Here is a 13594-nt window from a genome sequence, read left to right as displayed (position 1 = left end):
TAGTTAGTTAGTTAGTTACAGTAGTTAGAGCAACCAAAGTGGCTGTGTTCTTGAAAATCTGCTGAATCATTGCGTTTCATCTGAGCACTTTGTCTCAAAGAGAAGAGCTGTCTAAAAGATGCTAATCGCTGCAGTAATCAAGGCTAGGGACGTTACTGAGGGAGTCTGAATGGATCACATCTGACTCAGTTCATTAGCCTGGAACAAATGCAGATGATTGTAACTCAACTTGAGCATTTTTTTAGAGTGCCCATAACATCAGCCATTAGGACAACTGCAATTATCACTGTTTAGAAATTTATTTCAAATAATCAAACGGTTAACTGAACACTGACTTTGGAGCCGGGAAATATATTATTTTGGAAGTCACAAAATTGTACAATGTAATTTAATATTATTGAAAGTGTTTAGTCCAAGATAATTAAGACATTTTGACAACTGTAAATTGTAAATGTACTGTAAATTAATCTAATTGGCATAAACATCAATTTGGCCTTAAAATGCCTGTAGTGGTATATCATAACCAGTTGTCAAAACTAAGTACACTCAGCATTGGTGAATATATATGAATAAGTGTACTATATGCAACAATCCCTGAAAGTGTAACGTTTTATCTGATTATAAATCTGGAAAATGTGTGCTGCTTTAATGCAAATGTAGCAAATTAGCTCAAAGAGGATTGAAGATTCATTTGAATGGGACTTTAAAAGAACCAACTCTTTAAATCCAAACAAACAAATCATCCAGTAATCGTTTGAACAGTTGACTTTAACAACAGCTATTGGTATCAGAAATAAAACCTCTTTATGTTTAAGCAGGGTAACAAGATCAATGTTAAAGACAAAAGATTATAAACATGCACAAGCCCTTTTCTTTTTACAATATTAAACTTTATTGACAAATCTAACATAAACTAACATCTAACACAAACACACATTCATACAAGTGTAGTGAAGAGTAAATAAAATAAGATAAGAGTTTGAGTATGCGAAATCCTGTACATATTTACGTTGTATATGCAAATTAACCTGAAATTGAGCGCAACATGCACTAGCGCAAAACCCATCCTTGCCTCCTCCCCAGTAAAAATATGGTAATGACTCCGCTTTGGCAAAACCAAATGAAAAAGCAATGCAAACCCGAGCAAGAAGAGAAACTTCCCAGAATGTGAATTGGAGGAGCTCCTATTGGAGGTAGATTGGAGAAAAACAGTGTAAATTGCAGGTTTGTCCTCTGGAAATAATAACAAAAGAAAATAAAAAAAAAATGAGTGGGAGAGTTTAGCGGACGCGGTTAACACAGTGGGGTCTGAACATTGCACTGTGAATGAATTAAAAAAAATAAATGGTCCAGTCTAAAGGAGAACAGCGGTGCACCGTCAAAGTAACGACCAAACAGGCAGGGGTACAGGGGATGCTGAACTAACACCCTTTGAGGGGATAGTTGCCTCAATTGTGGACGACACTTTACTGTCTGGTGTGGTATCTGTGTCTGTGGGCACAGATACCACAATTTTATTGAGCGTACTTATTTAACTGCGTATCAGGAGACCGTGGTTATCCATTAAAAACATGGCTGTTATAACCCCCATTTAACAACCCACAACTGACCTAGTACGCAGATACAATGATTCTCATTCTCGCACCCGGTCAGTTGTAAAGCTTGCAATTGGGAAGCGCCACCGGCATTTCAGCTGCCCAATTGCAAGCTCTACAACTGACTGAGTAGTACTCTAATAAGGCCAACATTGCCATCGCCATAGATTAAGGGTTGTATACATTTGCTAAAGATTTTATAGGTTCTAAATCACAAAATTAAAATAAATAAATAAATAAATTGTGTTAATTAACCCTTGTTTTTGTAGGTGAGGCCCCAGGTCTCTGTGTGTCCAGTTCTGAGCACATTCCTTTAAGTTGTAAATACCTTGGAATAAAATTACAGCTGACCATCCAGTCTTTTTTTTTTTTTTTGTTTGTGAAAAGCTGACGCTGTGTTTGCTAATGCATTTGTTAAATAAAAGCAAAAATAATGATGTGTCTGATAGGCCATATTCGTTACACAAATATGTACTGTGTGTGCTGAAAGATAATATATTGTTTATTAAATGTGTTTGTTTGCTGTTCCATCTGATTATAAAACTGGAGAAAGGGACTTGTAATTATGCAAATATGTATTGCCGTGTGCAGACTTTCAACTTAATGAATCACTTACTAAAGTTGCTCATCTAGTGAGTCTAGCAAGTTTTCTCTGGGATTTTACACTCATGGGATTTACTTGAGAATTTGGAAACAATGGGGTTTGGGACTCATGGTATGTATTTCCATATACTGAATTCTTATTATTCAGCTATGCCTAGGTATATATTTGGATTTTCATTCTATGACACGTTTAATGACCAAATAGATCAATCAGAGCACATATAAGGTCTACTTTCTACTTTTGTTTTATAGCAAGTGGACAGCCGTGTATGTGTGCATCTGGGGAAATGATGACACCAGGATGTAATATGGGACGACGGCAAGCTAGCGGAGGGGATGTGATGCTCTAGGCAATGTTCTGCTTGGAAAAGTCTGGCCCAACCTGAATGCTGTTGCAGATCAGGTACAGCCCTTCATGACAATAGTGTTCCCAATGGAAGTTGTTGTTTTTTGTTTGTTTTTTTTTTGTTTTCCAGCAGGATAGTGTATTCTGACACACTGCACACATTGCTCAGAAATTTTTAGGAGACCATAATGAAGTGCTTAAGGTGTTGTCCTGGGAGAGTTTCTTCTACTGAAAAATGGCCAAATAGGTTGCTTTTTGAAACAGTTTATTATGTCCTACAGTTTGACTTACCCCTTAAAGATACTCTACTAAAATGACCTAAAAAGCAATCAAGTAATTTAAATGCAGTGTATGGATTTTATAGATTAGGGTTGCCCAAACTTGGTCCTGGATGGCTGGTGTCCTGCAGAGTTTGACTCTACCTTCAATTAACACACTAGCTTGTATAGTTTCTAGTATATCTAGAACAGGAGTGCTCACCCTGTTCCTGGAGATCTACCTTCTGTAAAGTTTAGCTTCATCTCTGATCAAACACCACTAGACCAACTGAATAGAATCTGAAGGAGCACTTAGTAATCAAAAACAGGTGTGTTTGATCAAGGTTGCAGCTGAAGCCTGCAGGAAGGTATATCTCCAGGAAAAGGGTTGGGGACCCATGTGCAGTAGATTTAAGTAGGGATGGCTGACGTGAAACTAACTTTTCAACACAGTGTTGAGATCCTGAAGTGCAATTGTTTTGAAACACTACACCGAAGCATGCTCTGAAACACCCAGGTAACGTGACGTAATTTCTTTGAAACACCTGGTCATGTGACTAAAGCGATTTAACGTATCGGTCAGTTGAGAAGCATTTGGAGACCTGGCGAATCTGCATTTGACTGACAGGGTCAACAAAACCTTTTGTCTCAAGCCTAGTGGACCGTGCGTGTGCATGTTATTTCTGTGTTTCAAATGGCTTTTGGGTATTAATCCCTACTTGTACAAATACTCAGAAATCATGATTTTATGCATTTTATTCATGCCACTGTACTATGCTGTAGCCTAGATAGTATACAGCTGCAGATACACCATCAATTTAGCATCATTTTTGTAACACTGTAAAACAATAATTAATATTTTTACAGAACTGTTATGGTTGGGTTTATGTTTTGGGTAGAGGTTAATAAGTTACAATGGGAAATTTAATAAACAATATAAATTAATCTTGTTAACTTCTGGCCACAATCGTGTCTGATCTAGCAACCCTGTTTTATGACCAAAACAATACATATTTATTTTAAAAATGTTTATTCGGATGTCAGGCCAATGTTGAAACAAAACGATACAAGAACAAAGGATTTCAAACAGATATTCAGCATTTCAAAATAGCTGTATCAGCCTGATTTAAACCCATTGTCCCTGTATGTTAGTAAGGAACCCTACCCACTCCACTAAATCACTTGTAGGTTCTATTCTACAAAGCAGGGTTTAATATTTCAATTTGCTAAATTTGTTTCTTTGCTAAAGCTACTCCAGTGCAATTCATAAAAAAAAAGACCACTAGGTGTCACTTTAGAGTGGGGTTTCGAAACGTTTTAAAGCTTCGACACATTTGCTTCGACTGTTTCAATGTTTCATGAAGCCTCGCTTTGTCCACCACTAGATTTAAGGCACACATTTTATCAATGGGTGTGTTCTCTGCAATCAAATGCTTGATCGCTGTGCCAATACAATAAAAGGCTTTACCAATTGAGATATTATTAGATATACACCAGGTTCCAACCTAATCAGCAGAGTTTTTAGTTCAAGCACACCTGATCGCCATTCCCCAGCCAGCTTCTCCCTGGATATAAACACCTCATTCCCACTCACTCACTGTTTGGTCTTCTATGTGGATAGGGCGAATTTTTACACTTCTGAAGATTCTTTGCTCCAGCATTTCCAGTTCTCCTTTGTCTACTCCCCTTATTACAGATATGCTGTATGGTATTATTGCCTTTGTCAAACCAGCTCCTGGAAACCCCCTGTCATCTCCATCCTCTTCTGTGACTCTGGTAATCTAAAGACTTTGAATAGCTATCCCATGTCATCTACATTTCACTGTGTTCAATAAACCTGTCTGTTTGATAATAGCATCTGAGTACTGCATACCAGAACAGATATAGTTCATCAATTTTAGTACTGATTAAAGCAAACAATGTTATAGTTAAAACAATTTAAAACTCTTAAGAATGTCTACAGGCAAACGTTCAGAACTCCAAATTATTTTAAAAACATTTAAAAAGCATGAAGTGAAACCTACATGACTTGAAGTATCTTTTTTTTATTATTAATTTATTTAACAGAGATGATGCGTTTTATATTGTTATAAAGAGACAATTAACGTCATGTTCACTGTAAAATATGTAGGGTTGCCCAAAAATCATTCATGCATAAAGCTCGTTTGTAGCAGTCATTCCTGGTTAAGCTTTTCACTAAATAAATAGATATTTAAAATTAAATACATTTTAAATAAAGCATAATAAAAAAAATGCCTCATGCTCGTTCAAAACCTTTTTCCACCAATCAGGTTGGTACTTTTGTTCACGTGCAGGGCTGCTGAAGCTACAGTAAACAGCACTTGGAGGCACTCAAATGCAAAACTGTCAATGCGAGCGCACATAGAAAAAGATGCCAAAATGTCAATATATTTGTATCACAGTTATTATCTACATCACTTAATTTTTTTAGCTTTTGTCTGTATAAACTTGCTCAACTAGTAAATTATGGAGAAAATTTGTTAACGAAATTAACTGGTTTGAAGTTTTTTTTTTTTGGAGGAGGATGTTGAGAGGTATGCCCATTAATGCATTTTGTTTTATATTTTGCCAAGCCTCATAGTGATCAATTGGATTTGGTATAAATTGTCCCTGCAAAAATAGAAGTACTGTTTAACACACATACTTACAGAGAGAGAGAGAGAGAGAATCTTCTATTATTAAATAGGAGTTCTGAGTTGCCTAGAATGTCAGTGGTTATGTGCTGTTGGAGTTAGTTATTTTTAATGTTATGCAGAGTGATTGGAGCAGTTGTTACCGAAAGCAGTTAGCAACAGCTGTATGGATATGTTCTGTTCAGCTTTCAAAATATAATCAATGGCTTTGCTCACTAGTGAAATCACACAATACAAATAAACGTGTCCCTGCTGATATCCATCCACTGACATACAGATGCCGTTTTAGTATTGCATTATGTTACAACAGCATGGAAATAAAGCCGTTCAATTCTCAAAGAAACAATATTACTTCTATACCAGTGCATGACACACTGAGTTGTTGTTAACTGTTTTCAATGCCTCAGTCTGATCAATGCTTTTAATCTGCCGTCCAACATTTTCATCACGAGGCTGACTTGGGATGACATCGCAAACATTGTATGTCTGAATGAACCAATTATTTTGATAAAATGGATGCATGATTAGTCTATATGTTAAATAAATGATTAGTGGTAGTGAATTTTAATTAATTACAGTCCAGTGATTGTGGTTGTAATGTATTAATGTTCCTTTACAGTTAATTTCTAAGGTAAAGACTAGGCAGCAAAGGCTGTCTGCTATTAATCAAGTGGGACATTTTTATTTTTATGACCACAGCAGTTCACTTTGTGCTCATTTTTCAAATTAAACTAAAACAAAGATATATGAAGTTGACTCCCAGGAATGAGAATGACCATAATGGCATGAGTTACTTTGCCAAATATGACTCTTTTCACCTCAATAGAAATGTGACTAGTGATTTCTTTGGTAATTGATATTTCATTAATTTTCGCTAACTTGCAACACTTCAAATCTGAAATTCAGCCAAAACACACTATTGTTAACCTAGATAAAATGTCTGAAGTAGTATTTTTTATTAGGTTGTTTTCAACCACGGTTCGGGTGGCCTGTGAAATTTAAATGGAGACATAAAGGGGAGGCTGTATTTTCATATTTTAAAAGATTTAAATAGAAAATAAGCTCATATGTTGGACATGATCCTTATGTCATAAATAGGATTGAGATTTCTACTAAATGCCTGTCATCGAGGCGGTATTTACAGTTCAAGCTATTACATTAAATGAAAAATACAATAGTAAATACTGTAGTGTTTGCAATCATACTATTTACTTGAATTAAACTGTCATAGTACTTATATTATTGCTGTGGTACAACACGCGTAGTAGTAAACAAATAATTCAATAGACTTCAGTTTTCTACGCTAACATTACAATTATTCACTATCACAATGCACCACAGTTAACACCTTTCAGTATTTATTTCAGTTTACTATCCTACAGTATTGTGTAGCATTCATTATTAAAGTTTTGTACACATTATACACTTTACTCCGTGGTTTATAGATTACTACAGTTTTTCCCCATCTGAATATCTTACAGGCATCACAAAATAACAGATGAAAGCATACAAAAGCGTGGACGCATAGTCTACATCATAGTATTTGTTTATTTTTGTAAGGGGAAAAAAGTGCTTCACAATTATAACAGTCTAGTTTTATCGTAAGGGTTGCATTTCTTTTTTTTTTTTTCCCCCCTAGATTAATTTACCATTAACAAGCATTCACTGCACCACATATAGACTATAACTTTATGGTTGTTTATTTCACCAAAACACCAGTAAAGACATGGATTATTGCAAAACAAGATGGAGATTTTATTGCAGCGAATACATGGCAGAGTACATTATTTAAATTCTCCTGGATTTCGTGTAAGTGCGGTGATGTTTGTATCTGATTTTTATGTAACACATTAACATTTTTATACACATGTCATGTAAGACTGTACATAATCTTTATTGATACTGTCAAACGAATTATACATGGTTGTATTGAATACGTTTATTACATGCCGCCTTCTTTTTTTCAGGCAGTTTCTTGAACTTCCCCCTTTATGAGCTGAAACTTTTGTAAGTCTTTAAAAGCTGTTCGGCATTTCTTATGTTGGCCAATTTAAACCATTATAAACGAAACAAACATGTTGATGTTCTGATAGCTATTCCCTCACTGTAAAACCCAAAAAGTTAAGGTAACTTAAACCATTTGAGGAAACCGATTGCAACAAACCATTTAAGTTTGAAAACTAATCCTAAGTACTGTGTACTTAGTAAGAGTACTGTGAACTTAATGCATTTAAGTAAACCAAGTAATGTGATCACAGTAAAACCCAATAAATGAAGAGAACTCAAACAAGAAGAGTACTGTAAAACCTAATAAGTTAAGGCAACTTAAGCCGTTTAAGGAAACCGATTGCTGCAAACCATTTGAGTTAAACTAATCTATATGAGTACTGCAAATTTACTCCATTTAAGTTGAAGTAATGAGGTATTTAATTAACATTGAGTTCAAAGCTCTTTTCAAATGAGTAGAATTAACTTTCAGTCAATTGTGTTAACTACTCTTTTAATTTGATAAAGTTGACTGTTGGGTTTTATGGCGTATGTAGAAGAATCAGTTCCTGCCCTCCCTCTGAATTTTTGCACGTCATTTATGACGTCAAGTGAAAACCTGTTTTTGCTAATGTAGGTATTTGCTGTGTGCTGACATCATTAACCACTTGCTAGCATGATTAAGGATGTTTATGATGTTTTAACCTGTCTTAACATTAATACTTTAATTTAGTGATGTTGCAGAAATGAATGAGTACTTGAATTTTTAGATTTGTAACGTTCTTATTTGTGTTTATTTTTAATCCATCAAAGAAAAAAAATAAATAATACACTGAATACTGAATAAATTGCAATGCACAACCTATTATTTATGGCAATAGTATGTTTAAGTGTGTTAATGTATAATTAGAAGTTACAAAAATGTGATTTTTAATACAGTATGAGGTAACAGATACACATTACATTGTGCTGCCAGTTTCTATTGTTATTCAGGCTCATATTCTCTCTCCTGTTTCACAGAAGTCCTATATGCGGCTGTTGTCGGATCTCATCCCATATCCAGCGACCTGCTGTGCATGGTAAACACATTTCAGCCTGTGAAGCTGTGACACAGCGGCCTTGTCCTTGTGTTCTGGGTATCTGGCTACATCTCTACATGCTCAGGTTAGTTTATCACTGATGAGGCTTTCGTTGTGTTCCTCCATTCATCATTCCTGGTGAGACAAGCAGAGAGAGGACCTTGGCAGTGTGTACTGCATTATCATTTCTTTCCCAGGGGTGGATTAGCCTTCACTGTCCTTCTCGTTCCCTTGCGGGAGAAAGAAATCCCATAGTAAAGCCAGCTCCTGCCATAGTGTGTGCATGTGTTGAATAAAATTGTCAAATTAGAGTAAATAATTGTCCTCACCTCCGAATTTTCGTAGCTGCTTGACACTTTCAAACCACATAATGCTGTAAAAACACCATCATGAAAAGTGAAGTTTGCTCTGTGTTTAATGAAGCGGCTTAAAAAAAGCTACAGAAATATGTTTCTTTTACTCTAGCAGAGGTGGAAAACAGTTTTCACCAATGCACGAGTGTCAGGTTTGAACAGGAAAACTGTTAAAATTCCTCATTTGATTTGAGACGTTTCACAATCCTCCAGCTCCAACACAATTATTTTGTTTGTAACCAGTTTATTGGAAAGAAGAATCTGACAAGACTCTTCTAGCCAAATTTATCTTCATCATGAGCGGCCTTATGAGGTCAAACAAGACTATTTGAGAGTAAGTTAGAACAGCACTAGTTAAATTTACTGAAATTAAACAGCTGCTCATCACATGATGTGCAGTGGTTGTACTACTGTATGTGTTGTGCCATGAGGTAATATGGGAAAATGTGGATTAATGGCTAAGATACTCTTTCCAAGTTTGTTTACGTAGTGTATATAAAATAGGTAAGATGTGGTGGTTTTATGACATCACTAGTCTCTCTCTAAGATTTCAATCAGGTCACCAAGAAGATTTTCAGTCATGTTTAGATCATTAGTCTGGGCTGATGTTTCATTATTTCAGGGTTTTCAGCTTTAAGGGCCTACTCACACTATGCAATCCGAATCGTGCCCAGGCCCGTTTCCCGGATCATTTGAGAAGTGTGAGTTTGCTGAAACGGGCTCAGGCACAGTTCACTTGGCCAGCCCTGGCCGGGTTCGAAGCAACTGTACATAGTGCAGACCAGGTTCTCTTAGGGCGTACTCGCACTATGTACAGTTGCCTCGAACTGGGCCAAAGCATGCTTGTCCCCCCTCCCATCTCCCCCGACGGCCAGCACTCACATTACAATCGGGCCTGGGCACGCTTACGTCATCAATGCTGCATTGTTTAGTAAGCGCTCTCGCTCAGCACAGTGGAGATTTCTGTAGTTATATCGCTTTAGACCTTAGGGATGCAGTGACACACAGTCAGATATAAAACACACGGATTACAAATGGATTAATAAATCCATATGAAACTGTCCCTTAAAAGTCAAGTCTCGCTTTCAGTTTCGGGCTCAAGTGAACTGCGCTCAGGCACACCTCTTTTAACCAGGCCAGGGCCGGCCAAGTGAACCGGACCTGAGCCCGATTCAGTGCACTCACACTTCTCAAACAATTGGGGAAATGGGCCTAGGCACGCTTCGGATAGCATAGTGTGAGTAGGCCTTTAAAGGTTGTGTCAGTGTATGAAAAAAAAAAAAAAAACTTGTATACACACATCAGAAAAGTGTACTAAATTAAACACTGGTTACTAATTGGCTGCCGACGCAACCAAAGCCACTTTTTCATTGTGCTGTACAGTTTGGCATGACTCACTTTGGTTTGTATTTACACTGAAGTTTAGTACTGCTTAAAGTTGTTATTAATGTTGTTACACCACCTCAACTGCCATGACTTTCTAAAAAAAAACGTTTTCATTCCTTGTAGTCCCATCCAGGCTACAAATTAAAATAATATCCCTGGCTACAAACAAAAGGAATTTCTAGATCTTATCTACTGATTGTGCAATGTAAATTCTGGTGTGATAGTTTTCTTGCAATGGTATAAAAATGGTTTAGTTGTGTAAACAAAATATATAACAGTGACTGCTGCTGACTATTTACAGTAAATAATAGTGGGTTTTATGTCTTGTTACAAAACCAATGACACTGTTAATGATGATTCTCTAGAACCAATTGGACCCCAGAAGTGCAAGTCACATTTTGAAAATGGAATTCAAAGTTAGGGAACAGGTAATGGAGTAATAGAAGTCAAACTGTACAAAAGCATAACACATAAAAGATCAGTATGTATTTCTGGCTTGCCATGCATTAAAGGAATCTAAATGTATGACGCAGAGGTAAAGAACCACCAAATGCACAGTGCATTTATAACAGTGTAATACACAACAAGACACTGGTTATCCCACCTACTCTGTGCTCATTTTGTCAAGTTATAGATATGTTTAAACTATTATTGCTCTTTTCTGCACAATATTTGACCAACTTTTCATCAGTTACAATATGGCACATTGAGTAGACACATCTACCTGGAAGCTTCTAGTACGTCTAATAAGGATGCACTCACACTATGCTATATGAACCATGTCCAGACACGTTTCCCGATTCGTTTGAGAAGTTTAACTGCATTGAATTGGGCTCAGGCATGGTTCAGTTGGTCGGCCCTGGCCAGGTTGGAAAAGGTGTGCTAGAGTGCAGTTCACTTGGGCTTTAGTGCGGTACAGTTTTAGTGTCTGAATCAAAAACTGAAGACTAGACATGACTTTTAAGGAACTATTTATTATGGATTTATTATTCATTCTTATTGTTCAATGAACACAAACTGTCATAGTTTATCAAAGACGCAAACCTCTCGCTGTACGTCAGCTGCACCTTCAGCAAACCTCCTAATACCTGCAGCAAGAGGACTGTATGATCATTTATGAACGTCAACAGTAGCTGATCTGTTTGGCAAAATATTTGACTGTGTCACTGCATATCACATGACTAAAATGACACGACTAAAGACATCTCCACTGTGCTGAGCTGGAGCACATATGCTAAACTGATCAGCGCATCATCCATGACAAGGGTGCTACGGTTCAAAGCAACAGTATATGCCCTAAGAGTGTGATTAGCTGGCTCATATGTGTCTAACTGGGGTTGGAGCTAAAATTTAAATTTGCAAGAAACTTGCAAATTTAACTTGCAAACTTGCACATGCAGACAGCGAAGATGTGCGATGTGGCACCAGGCGAAAGTATAAATACAGCTTTAGGGCTTCTCATACCACCAAAAACACGGATTGCGGAAAAATCATTGCAGGAAAGCATTTTCTCTTGTTTACTGCAGGGTATGAGTTAAACAAAATCACTTATCGATTTCATGAACACCATAATACCAGCTATACTTGTAAAGCAAAAATTATGTATTATAATTCGGTCAAGTCCAGCGGCAATCAACCTTCAACCAATTTCCATAGTTGTAAGCTGATTGCTGTTCTGGCTGTTCCATTGCTTGTTTTTTTTTTTCTAAATATTTCTTACATTTTTTTGCAGTATGAAGCGTGTCAAATTCCCAAAATGCCCAATTTGCACCAAAAGATGTCTAAATGCATTTTTGCATTGACTTCATGTGTTAATCACTTGTGCTTCATCCGCGTCTGCTTATTGCAGAGGCTACAAAACAACCCCCTGCACCTCTATAATGTAATGATTGTGAGGGCACAGGTGATGAGATATCATTTTTCGAGAGACACTCAAATACATCACGCGTGCTGCGTATGCAACATCTCTGCGTATGCAAAGTCATGTAAAACAATTTATAGCAAACTGAAACAAATATATTTATATTATATGGTTTGGAATTTGATGTTTTATGAGATTATTTACTTTTTTGTGTGATTTATTTTGTGTTTAAATAAGAATTAAGGGAAGCACATTTGTTTCCATGGGTGATTCAAATTGATGGGATCAGAACAATCAGAATCAGGAATTTAAACAGAACATTGATTACAAGTAAAAAATGTATTTTAATATATTTTAACATAACTTTTTTGCCGCGTATGTGACCTCTGCAGCTAAACTAAATCCAGCTAATAAGCCCTGGCAAATGTATTACCATTTAGCCTGTTTTTTTTGGAAATGCCAGCTTATAGAGCTTGGTAGCATAATATGTATTTCACAAAATTCTGTGTCCAGCAGTGAAGTGTAACTGGAGAATCCAAGCACCAATGCAGAGTGGGTAGATCCAGAGCAGATCAAATAAATGAACAAGTTTATCCATAACGGACAAGGCATCAGTGCATTTCTGCAAGAAAACATCTCCATATATGATTGTCTTTATTACCTAGAGTACAAGCACCTACAGTTTATTGCTGATGAGTGTATGACACAAAATATTGATAGAGATCAATAAGAATCAGGCTCCCTTGTCCTATGAATGCATTAAGCTGTTTCAACACATTCTCTATAGATTCTGTTTATCTCTGCAGTTTGTGGCGGTCAAAGAAACTTGAGCTTGTTGAACTGAAGGTTCATTAAAGCACAAGCACAGTGAAAGCAGGTTTGACTGATGCCCTAGAAAAGATCCAATCAGCCCGAAGAGATTTGACACTAAAGCTTACATTTTATTCTTCTAATGCCCTGTTGTACCATGGTTTGCCCTCTGCTGTGTTTGGGAAATAGATCTGTGTTTTTCTTCATCAGCGGCTCCTCAGATTTGACTAATTGTGTTTGTCCTGGTGTTGAGAAGTCGGGTTGAGTAAAGCCAGCTGGGCAGATGTTCATGCAGACGCTTCTCAGGATTTTTCTCATTACTCATTCTGTCAGCACATAGTTCACATATACTTCCATTCCGCTGAAAGACATCACAGCTTGATATTAGCATTTTTTGTCACTTGATGAAACCCTGAAATTACTACAAGCCTGTAATTTGCTTGTAATGGTACTACTGCTATTAGTGTTACATAGTGGTGCTATTATCACCATTGTTACATAGTGCTACTACTATTTGTTGATTTCTTTATTATATCTTTGGTGCAAAGTCTGGACTAAAGATCGAAGCTTAACAAAAATATTTGATTGTTTGTTGTGTAAAATAATACATTTTTCTTTTCTTTTTTTTGGTGTAGCTTTATAAACATTATAATAAAATATATGC

General features: G+C 36.6%; 1 protein-coding gene across 1 annotated transcript in view; it reads left to right on the top strand.

The window, feature by feature from the left end:
• The first annotated feature begins 2257 nt into the window (after positions 1 to 2257).
• Positions 2258 to 13594, top strand: part of LOC147832133 (uncharacterized) — a 123180-nt gene continuing 111843 nt past the window's right edge. Inside the window, exons 1-5 of the mRNA XM_087298056.1 lie at positions 2258 to 2356; positions 2451 to 2601; positions 4498 to 4577; positions 7423 to 7462; positions 8462 to 8605. Of these exons, the coding sequence (XP_087154182.1) occupies positions 2585 to 2601; positions 4498 to 4577; positions 7423 to 7462; positions 8462 to 8605 (281 nt within the window). The 5' untranslated portion in view covers positions 2258 to 2356; positions 2451 to 2584. The remainder of the gene's footprint in view (positions 2357 to 2450; positions 2602 to 4497; positions 4578 to 7422; positions 7463 to 8461; positions 8606 to 13594) is intronic.

Source organism: Danio rerio, chromosome 20 (genome assembly GCF_052040795.2).
Source record: "Danio rerio strain M-AB ecotype USA chromosome 20, GRCz13ab, whole genome shotgun sequence".
Taxonomy (NCBI): domain Eukaryota; kingdom Metazoa; phylum Chordata; class Actinopteri; order Cypriniformes; family Danionidae; genus Danio; species Danio rerio.
This window is presented reverse-complemented; position numbering and strand designations above follow the sequence as displayed.